Source organism: Dendrobium catenatum, unplaced genomic scaffold (assembly GCF_001605985.2).
Source record: "Dendrobium catenatum unplaced genomic scaffold, ASM160598v2 fragScaff_scaffold_621, whole genome shotgun sequence".
NCBI classification, from domain to species: domain Eukaryota; kingdom Viridiplantae; phylum Streptophyta; class Magnoliopsida; order Asparagales; family Orchidaceae; genus Dendrobium; species Dendrobium catenatum.
The window spans coordinates 33,003,117-33,014,010 of NW_021319083.1; the positions used below are offsets into that span (position 1 = coordinate 33,003,117).

Below are 10,894 nucleotides of genomic sequence, written 5' to 3' on the forward strand. Positions count from 1 at the left end.
GTACCCCTCAAACTTAAGGGAAAATTTTATAAGATGGTGGTGAGGCCTGCAATGCTTTATGGTGCCGAATGTTGGCCTTTAGAAGAGAAGCATAATACTAAGTTAAGTTTGACAGAGATGAAAATGCTCAGGTGGTTGAGTGGCTTTACCCTTAGAGATAGGATACGGAATGAGCATATACGTGAAAAGGTTGGAGTAGCTCCAGTAGAAGATAAGATTAGAGAAAGTCGCCTTAGATGGTTTTGGTCACATAAAACGGCGGCCTTGTGATGACCCGGTTAGGAGAGTAGAGGTATTAGATTTGACTTATTTTAAGAAAGGTAAAGGCATACCTAAAAAGACTTGGTTAGAAAATATTAGGAATGACCTTTCTTTATTAGATTTAAACGAGAATTTGACCTTTAATAGGACACAATGGAGAAAAATGATTCATGTAGCCGACCCCACGTAGTGGGATAAAGGCTTGATGTTGTTGTTGTAATCTTACTCCCAGTTGAAACTAATATTACAAGTCAATTCTGTGGATTAGCATGTGATTACATTTCCAGCAAATTTTGGAAGACAAAGAGGCTACATTAATAATCTTAGAAATATGCATATTAAATTTGCTTATGTAGTGAGATGAAAAAAAAAACAAAGGCCATATTTAGATTTCTGCTATGAAATTCTAAAGGAAATAGAATATCCAACTTCAAAGAAATGAAAGAAACCAATACAAACAACATCAATAAATCCGCCAGTTCACACCTGCCCTAATTTTATGTAAGTTGCTCCCATCCTTTCAAACAGTTTTCGTAAATAAAGAGGGGAAATTAATCCAAGCTGCAACTGAGTTGGCACTCCAGCTGAACTGTTTGCAGTCTGCGATAAATCAAGAAATGGTTTTTACCATTAGCATAATGTTGGAGAAGATCCATATAGAGAACAAAATCCTAGAATCATAGAGGATTATAAATTCAAACCAATGTTTGACATAAGCAGAGATGAATTCTCCCAGAATGATTAATTTAAAAATAAACACTTGTGCACCCAGAAGTTACAGTGCCTCATGACAGCAAAAGATGCATAAAGCAGCAATATAATAATAAAGGAAAAAAAATCAAGAAGTGGAACATAATGAAAAAAATTATGAAAGGCTCAACATTAAGATTTTTCAGAACAGGAATTTGACATGGCTTGAATATTATCTTGTTGATATGATTTATATGAATAATTTTTACTCGAAACATTAGAACGCCTAAGTTCTACAAAACATAAAAATACAAGAATTGCATATATTACTTCAAAATTTTAGAATAATCAACTTGCCTCTCCATCGAAAATCATAAAGAATGTTGTTATGCACCCTAAGCCTAACACTTCTTTGCGTGTTTCGACACAACATAGGAAAAGCATTTGCCAATTGATTTACGTTTTATTCAAGAATCCAGCATATGCTGAAATGGTGCGGAACTATAATTGGGCTGCCTTTGCGTGGAAGTTCTTTTTAATTTTTCCTAAAATCTGAGGGTGGTTCCCTTAGAGGCTGTTATGATAGATTTGTGTGCAGCTTCTTTGGCAGTTCTGTATCCGCTTGTCTGTTGGCCTTATCTATTCGGCACTAAAGTTACTATTTTGCATTATCTACTTGAGATTATAAGTTTATAACCATATCCTAAGCAAAATCTAATTTTACCTGTTTGACTCATGAACTTCAAGTTATTTTGCAATTCTTTCTATCAACATCCCATCAAAAAATTTTAATTTTTTGTTTGTTTGCCCACCATGAACTGAGCAACCCTATAAGCCTCTTCACGTAGATAAATATTCTGAAGCTAACCAATTACAACAAAAAGGTAAATGACAAACAGGATGTCATACGAAAACACCTCAAAATAGCTCGACCAAAAATTGAAGTTTCCAACACCCTTTGGAAAACGTACATTATCGGTAAGTCCGAAACATTAGAAGCAGTTAAGATAGACACTCATATTGCTTGGGTCACCAGACGAAGGAAAACTGAAGAAATTGCCTGCACATGTATACACACACACACACACACACATATATATATATATATATATATAACATTAATAATATTAAAAAAAATTCTCTCCTCTACCAAAGCAACCACCTACGCATCTCTCCCATTCCCAATCTCATTCTCCTGCCCATGCCTAATCCACATCCCCGTACACATGCACATCACCCTACCCTCTCTCTCTCTCTCTCTCCCTAACTCTATTCCCAAAACCCCAAGAGGAGAATATATATATATATATATAACATTAATAATATTAAAAAAAATTCTCTCCTCTACCAAAGCAACCACCTACGCATCTCTCCCATTCCCAATCTCATTCTCCTGCCCATGCCTAATCCACATCCCCGTACACATGCACATCACCCTACCCTCTCTCTCTCTCTCTCCCTAACTCTATTCCCAAAACCCCAAGAGGAGAAGCAAGGAAGTCAAGTGTGGATTTCAAAGGGAGAAGACATCGACGGAACCTACAGCATGTGGAGACAGAGTCGCCAACGCAAATTCGCGAGAAGAAGGCATCGATGGGATCAAGAACTAAGAAGCGAGGAAGTCGCAATAAAAGCTCGTTATAGAAGGCATCAGCAAGACTAATGGGGCATAGTGTTCGAGAGACTTGCAAATTGAAGTTGAATCTTGCCTGCATCTTGCTACAAGATGCCTCTTCTAACATCATCCTCTCTAGCAAAATCCTCATCAAAACCTTCTCCATCAATGCTAATCTCACAAACAGTCTCTTCCAATCTCTAATCCCCCCTCTCTCCTTCCCTCATTATTTTTCTCTCTTTCTCTCTCTAATTATCCCATTCTTTCATTCTCACACTCTTATTCTCCCTCTTTTTTTTTCTCATTCCTTCTCTAATTCTCTCTTTCTCACTTTCTTTATATTTCTCTCTATGTCACTTTTTTTTTCTTTTTTTCTATGTCACTTTGTTTCTCTCGTTCTCTAATTCTCTCTCTCTCTCTCTCTCTCTCTCTCTCTCTCTCTCTAAATAAAGGAAAAATAGAACAAAAAAGTGATAGGAAATACTTGGTTTCAACTATTTCTTAGCCAAATCTAAAGCAAATTGTGATAAAACCTGCTGTAAACAGCAGAAAAAACAGCCAAACTGTGGACAAAACACTATTTCTTAGCCAAATCTAAAGCAAATTGTGATAAAACCTGCTGTAAACAGCAGAAAAAACAGCCAAACTGTGGACAAAACACTATTTCTTAGCCAAATCTAAAGCAAATTGTGATAAAACCTGCTGTAAACAGCAGAAAAAACAGCCAAACTGTGGACAAAACACTATTTCTTAGCCAAATCTAAAGCAAATTGTGATAAAACCTGCTGTAAACAGCAGAAAAAACAGCCAAACTGTGGACAAAACAGGGAGAAATCTGGGAGAATGATGCGGGCAAAAGATATATAGGTGCCTATACCCTTCGCCCACAAATAAAGAAGACTGGACTTCTACCGACAAAAATGACTAAAGACGAGAAAATGGACGAACAAACTCTTACATTTCAAATTAAACTAAACAAAAGAAAACTTACAACAATACAAACGACTCTTGCAAACAAAATGACAACACCCTAAAGTTGCTTCACTTAGAGAAGAAGGATACAGGTGGAGTGGCACTTGAGAAGAGACGAAAGAGATATGAACTAAAATGTTAGCTCATAATGAGCTAACCCTTAGTTCAATAAATGAACTAAAGTCCAGCTCATAAATGAACTAAAAGTTTAGCTCAAATATGATGAACTACTAGACTCAAGGGAAGCCAAAATTTGATTTATTTTGGACTTGTGTTGACCCCCCCTTTGTCTGCATCAAAGAATAGTTGAGAAAATCACCCAAATACTTGTATTAGACTAGTAGATGAAATAAAATCAGCAAAGATAAAAAGATACTCTATTCGAGAGGAGGATCACACTCTCCCAATTCTCTAGAATGAAGATCTAGAGCCCTCGCACCCAAAGAACAACAAGAGAATTTTCTTAATAATTCAAAACATGCCTTCTACCTAATCTCCCTCCCAAACTTAAAGCAAACAATTAATTAAAATACATAAAAAGACAAAATACCCCTGCCGCCCCCTCCATTTGAAATTTAAAATCCTTTTGAGCAGTGGGGGGCCCGCCCACTGGGCGGGATTTAGAAGAGGGATCTTTCGCCTCCTGTATACCTGTAGAGCCGGCCTCTTGGCCGGCTGGGCTGGTTCACCCTGAACCGGGCTAACAATACCGCCCTCCCAAAGAACCACCTTATCCTCAAGGTGGAAATTAGGAAACTGTCTTTTTATCCGCTCGTATGGCTCCCACGTGGCTTCGTAGTTAGGGAGGTTCTTCCATTTGATCAGGACTTCTATATCTCCATCTACTTTCTGGCAAACCTCCATAAGCTCAAACGGTTACAATATCATTTTCATCTCATCAGTTAGTGTCCTTAGTAACTAGTAACTCCGAACTGGTAGCATAATCTCCGATGGCTCTCCTCAATTGAGATACATGGAAAACGGGATAGATCGTCGCTGTAGGTGGTAGCTTCAAACGATATGTCGCGGCTCCAATCTTCTCCAGTACTTCATAAGGACCGAAGTACCGTGGAGCAAGTTTCTCATTCCTCATGTTGGCGACCATTCTCTGTCGATATGGTCGGAGCTTTAAAAACACCCTCTCGCCTACTTCAAACTGGATGTCCCTCCGATGCCCATCAGCCTGTTTCTTCATAATCTGTTGAGCTCTCAACAAATTTATTTTCAACTCTTACAGTATCTTATCCCTCCCCTCCAAGTACTCCTCTACTGAGGAAACTGGAGTACTGCGACTTCCAAAATGCACCAAGTGGGGTGGATCCCTTCCATACAACACCTTGAACGGGGTAATTTGAGAAGCAGAATGAAAAGATGTGTTGTACCAATACTCAGCCCATGATAGCCATTTGGCCCATAGCATAGGTGTCTCCGACGCAAAGCATCTCAGATAAGTCTCCAGGTTCCGGTTGACTACTTCTGTTTGGCCATCCGTCTGTGGGTGGTAAGCTGTACTCCTTTTCAACAATGTCCCTTGCAATCTAAACAACTCTCTCCAAAAATGGCTGAGGAATACTTTATCCCTGTCAGAGACTATCGCTTCTGGTACCCCGTGAATCCCTCAAAACGGGGAAGCCCATCAATGAAGTCCATAGATACCTCCTCCTAGACTCGGCCTGGTGAAGCCAAGGGCTGCAGTAGCCCCCCGGGTGACATAGCTAAGTACTTATTCCTTTGGCAGACGTCGCATCTGGACACCATCTCTTCCACATCCTTGTGCATTCCTTTCCAGTACAGTTCTGCCGCCAGTCTCCTGTAGGTCTTTAACACTCCTGAATGACCTCCCACTACAGTCCCATGGAACTCCTGGAGCAACTGTGGAATGTGAATGGATGTTCTGGGTAACAAAAATATCCCCTGGTACAACAATATCTCCCCCTCTAATGAGTACCCTGGATGGTTGCCCTCTCCCTTCAGTAAATCAGTCCTGATCCTGCCTAGTTCTTCATCCCTGGCACTCTCTTCCTTGATGGCTTCCCAATCTAGCATCATTGGGACTGATACAACTATCGTCTGAAGCTCCCCCATACATCTGGACAAGGCATCTGCTGCCTTATTTTCTACCCCTGGCCTGTACTGAATCTCAAAATCATATCCCAGCAGTTTGTATAGCCACCTCTGATGCTCCTCTGTCACCATGCGTTGTTCCAACAAATATTTCAGGCTCCGTTGGTCGGTCCTAACTATGAAATGTCTCTCGAGTAAGTAGGAGCACCACTTTTGGATGGCCAAAACGATTGCCATTAATTCCCTTTCATAGACAGATTTCAATCGGGCTCTTGCAGTCAACACCTGACTGAAGTAAGCAATGGGCTTGTGATTATACATCAACACTGCCTCTAATCCATACCCAGATGCATTTGTCTCTACTATGAAGACCTGAGTGAAATCTGACAAAGCTAAAATCGGTACTATGTTCATAGCTTTCTTCAACTTCTCAAATGCTGTCGTGGCTGTCTCCCCCCGTAGGAAACCATCTTTCTTCAACTGTTCAGTGAGTGTCCATGTTATAGTGTTGTATCCCTTCACAAATCTTCTGTAGTACCCTGTAAGTCCTAGGAATCTCCTTAACTCCTTTAGATTTTTAGGTAGATGCCACTTTAACATGGCTTCAATCTTAGACTGATCTGCTGCTACCCCTTCCTTGGATACCACGTGCCCTAAGTATTCCACACTGGCTTGTGCGAAGCAGCACTTTTTCAAGTTAGCTCTCAACTGGTGCTCCTGGAGAACTTGTAACACCTTCAAATGCCCCCAATGTTTCTCCTCTGCTCTGCTATACACTAGGATGTCATCGAAGAATACAAAAACAAATCGTTTGAGATACTGTTTGAAGATCTTATTCATGAGTGCTTGAAATGTGGCTAGGGCATTGGTGAGGCCAAAGGGCATCACTAGGAACTCATAGTGGCCCTCATGAGCGCCTTGCCTTTTCACTAGCGCCTTGGTCGGTCTTCTTGAATCGACTCGGAACTTCTGGTTTCAGCTACTGTAAGATTTTCCGCTGGTCGTGGTGAAGCTGGGTCCCTGCCTGCTGAGAGCTCCTGTGGGACCGCTATGCTCGACCCCAACTCCCTCACTCGCCGCTGTTCTAAAAGCGGTATTGAGCACATCTTCTTTCTTCATTCGAATCTGATGATATCCTGATTTCAAGTCGATCTTGCTGAATATCACTGTTCCACTCAATTCATCTAACAGTTCGCCAATCACTGGTATAGGAAACTTATCAAGTATAGTTTTCTTGTTGAGTGCGCGATAGTCTACATAGAACCGCAACTGCCATCTTTTTTCTTCACCAATATAAAAGGACTAGAGAACGGGCTGGTGCTAGGCCTGATGATCCCTGCTTTCAGCATTTCTCTGATCAACTTTTCTATTTTGTCCTTCTGAAACTGAGGGTAACGGTAAGGTCGCACGCTGACAGGTGACACTCCCTCCTTCAATGTGATGGAATGCTCTTGCTCCCTGGGTGGTGGCAACCCTTGAAAGGTTGAAAAATCTTATCAAATTCCTGGATCAAAGGTTGCACAGAGAGAGGTATGTCTCCCCCTTCCTCCAAACTCACTCCCTCAAATCTATGTAATTCCACCAAATAGCCTTCCCCCTCCTCCTGAATTGTCTTGATTAGGGATTTGAGAGAAACCCCTGCCTTGGTCAGCCCCGCATCCCCTTGAATCGCCCTCTTCCTTCCTCCTTTCATCAACTCCATCCTCAGAGTACCCCAATTGATCTTAGTTTCTCCGAAGGTCTGCAACCACTTCATCCCTAGGATGACATCCGTACTCCCCAATTGTAGGGGAAGGAAGTCTTCCTTCACTGTGATACCTTGGATCTTCAGCGCCACCCCTCTATAGACTCCTCTTCCTATTTCTACCTTTCCCGTGCCCATCATCACCCCATAGCCTCCTGTATCTACTAACTCCAACCCCAGCAGCTCCACCATCTGGGTGGAAATGAAATTGTGGGTTGCCCCACTATCGATCGACACCACAACTTCACGGTCAGCTATCTCTCCTTTCACCTTCATAGTGTGACTCGGAGTGAATTCCACTACGGAGTTAAGAGAGACTTCTGCCACATCCAGATGCAGCTTTTCCTCCACCTCAGAACTGCTTCCCCTTCCCTCGTCATCTTCCTCGTCTTCACAGACGAGGAGAACTTGAAGAGTTCGATCCTTGCATTTATGCCCTGGCATGTATTTTTCGTCACATTGGAAACACAGCCCCTTTGTTCTCTTCTCTTGCATTTCCTTCTCAGTAAGCTTCTTTAATTGCCCCCCATTTTCTCCCCCTGTTGCTTTTTTCTTCAGAACTTCTTTCACCCCTCCTGTGGGCGCTCCCCTTGGAGGCTAGGTGGGTAGTCGTCCACCTGTAACTGCCTCCTGAGCTGCTGCTCCTAGCTCCCTTCTCCATATTCTTTTGATTTTCGACCAATTATGCAAGCTTCATGGCCTCCCAGGTCCCTGGGCATCAGGACCTTCACTGCTGCTCTAATCTCTGTCTTTAATCCCTTCATGAAGTTCCCCTCCAACACAGTATCGGACAAGCGCTCAACCCTGCTAGCCAGATGCTCAAATCTCTCTCGGTAGTCCGACACAAACCCTTCCTGCACTAGGGCAAAAGAACTGCTCGTAGAAGTCTCCTCCCCGGTCGGTTTGGAAACGCTCTATCAAACTGTCCTTGAATTCTTCCCAGCTCTGGATAGGTCTTCTCTGATCTCTCCACTGGTACCAAGAGAGTGCCTTCCCTTCCAGACACAAGCCCGCTGCCGATAATTTCTCCTCCTCCGTTAAGCCGTTAACAGCAAAGTACCTTTTCCACCTTGTAGATCCACCCATAGGCATCCTCCCCTTCAAAAATGGGCATTTTAATTTCCTCACCTTCTGATCTCCGTCATTTCCCTTTATTCCTCCGTAGTTTCCCCTCTCCCATGTGCCTGGGCCTCCACATGTCTCCCGATCTTCCCTTGCTCTACCATGCCCCCATCCCCCTTCAAGATCCCCTCTCCAATCTTCAAAAACAGCCCCTCGGCGTCCATAATAACCCCCCGGTGCTCCCAACCAATACCTCTTGGCTCCACGCCTCGATACCCTTGCCTTTCCCCGTATCTTCCTCCTCTCTTCTCCCTCTGGAAAGGCTCCAGATGAGGTCTTCCCCTACTCCCTTCCACAATTTCCACTTCCTCTTCCTCCCGATGGATTTCAGAGTGCATCCGACGCCGCCGATTGAGTTTGAAGCTCCAACATCTTCTTCATCATATCCCGTAGATTGGCCACTTGCCCTTCTATGGACGAAATTCTTTCCTCCGCGGTCTCCTTGATTTCATTCATCTCTCCTTCAAGCCTCTCTTCCAAAACATCCACCTTCTTAGCCGCCATCCCCTACGGCTTGAAATTTTTGAGAAGATCTCTAGATCTGAAAAAAAAATTCAGCAATTTCCTCTTCGCCGGCGCAAATTTCAGCCGCTGAAATTTGTCAAAAACAGCTCATGATTGGTCCCAAGACTTGCTGTGATACCAATTTGATAGGAAATACTTGGTTTCAAGTATTTCTTAGCCAAATCTAAAGCAAATTGTGATAAAACACAGCCAAACAATGGACAAAACAGGGAGAAATCTGAGAGAATAGTGGAGAAAATCACCCAAATACTTGTATTATACTAGTAGATGAAAGAAAATCAGCAAAGATACAAAGATCCTCTATTCGAGAGGAGGATCACACTCTCCCAATTCTCTAGAATGAAGATCTAGAGCCCTCGCACCCAAAAGAACAACAAGAGAATTTTCTCAATAATTCAAAACATGCCTTCTCCCTAATCTCCCTCCCATACTTAAAGCAAACAATTAATTAAAATACATAAAAAGACAAAATAGCCCCTGCCGCCCCCTCCATTTGAAATTTAAAATCCTTTTGAGCAGTGGGGGGCGGGATTTAGAAGAGGGAGGCGGGATCTTCCGCCTCCTGTAGACCTGCACAGCCGGCTGGGCCGGTTCACCCTAAACCGGCCTAACAAAAAGACAGTGTGAACTTGCCCCATCGACTTGCTGTAAATTAGCATGTTTGTCGCCTCAACATCATTCCGCAGGCAAGGTAAAATGCAAAACAAGCTCACATCTTCGTAAAGTACTCATACGCATCTTTCTTGATGTGGCGAGGAAATCTCGTGTAGGTTGTATAGTTCTCATGCAGGCAACCCATATACGTATTTCTTAGCATGGTGAAGAGGAGATCCATATGTTCTTTACTTGGTGAAACAAAAAATAAACTCGTGCTGTCAAAAAATATAAGCACTCATGCTAATCTTTCTTAACGCAGAAGGAAAATTTGGTTTGCAAAATTTTCGTGCAAGTTTGAACACCCATACTTGTATATCTTAGCAAATGAGTCCAAGAGAATGCCACAATATTTACACCACCTATACATGCCTTTTTTGATATGGTGGGCAGGCCAAGCATTCCCCCTCGTGCTCCCTACGCAGAAGGTTTTACAAGAATGCTGTTGAAATTTTCAGTGTCAAGTCTCAAAATAGAATGAGCTTAAATGGCTTTATGGACCTCAAAAATACAACTACATCTAAAAATAAAATAAAAAAAACAACATGACATTAGACGAACACCCAAAAATAATATTAAAGCCTTGTCAAAAGTTTAAAAAAAAAATCAAAACATAACACTAAATGAGAAGTTGACCGGAACATACAAGGAATTTGCAATGAATTTGGAAGTTCATAAATGAGAAAGAGAACTTACAATGAACTTGAGAGCGCACTTGTGAGGATAATACCTCCCCACCACTATTAAAAACTCACTTGAATGCTTGTAACCCTTAAGAAAAACTCAATGAATTAAACTTAGACTGAACACGAACTAAGGTGGAACAGCCCCCCGAGTTAGCCATATACATATAAGTTGTATACCTTTGAAAACACAAGAAAAAAACTCGTGATGCTACCAACTGGATTTGCAACATACATAGAAGCGTATAAAAAGAGAGCAAGAATGAACTCAAAATGAAAGCCACATACACACTTTAATGACAATGAATTCATGTAAACAATTGACACATTAGACACATTACATAACTCAAACAGCCATGTGTTCACATGAATAGCTTCAAACAAAGCAAAATGGTCCAACCTGTAGCACCTCATAGGATGCACAACTACCCAAAGCGACAAGCATACCAACAAATAAAGAGGATTCATACATATTCATGAATAAATAGTGCTTTAGCAACAACATCAAGCTTTTATCCCACTGTGGGGTTGGCTACATGAATCCTTTATCTCCATTGTGTCCTA

The 10,894-nt window shown here is 41.9% G+C and overlaps 1 protein-coding gene across 1 annotated transcript in view; it reads right to left on the reverse strand.

The window, feature by feature from the left end:
- The window catches only part of LOC110096078 (uncharacterized aarF domain-containing protein kinase At5g05200, chloroplastic), a gene marked incomplete in the record, with an annotated part of 45,056 nt that overhangs the window by 23,237 nt on the left and 10,925 nt on the right, over nucleotides 1-10,894 (reverse strand). The window contains 1 exon segment of the mRNA XM_020821846.2: nucleotides 748-861. Coding sequence (XP_020677505.1) covers nucleotides 748-861 — 114 coding nt within the window.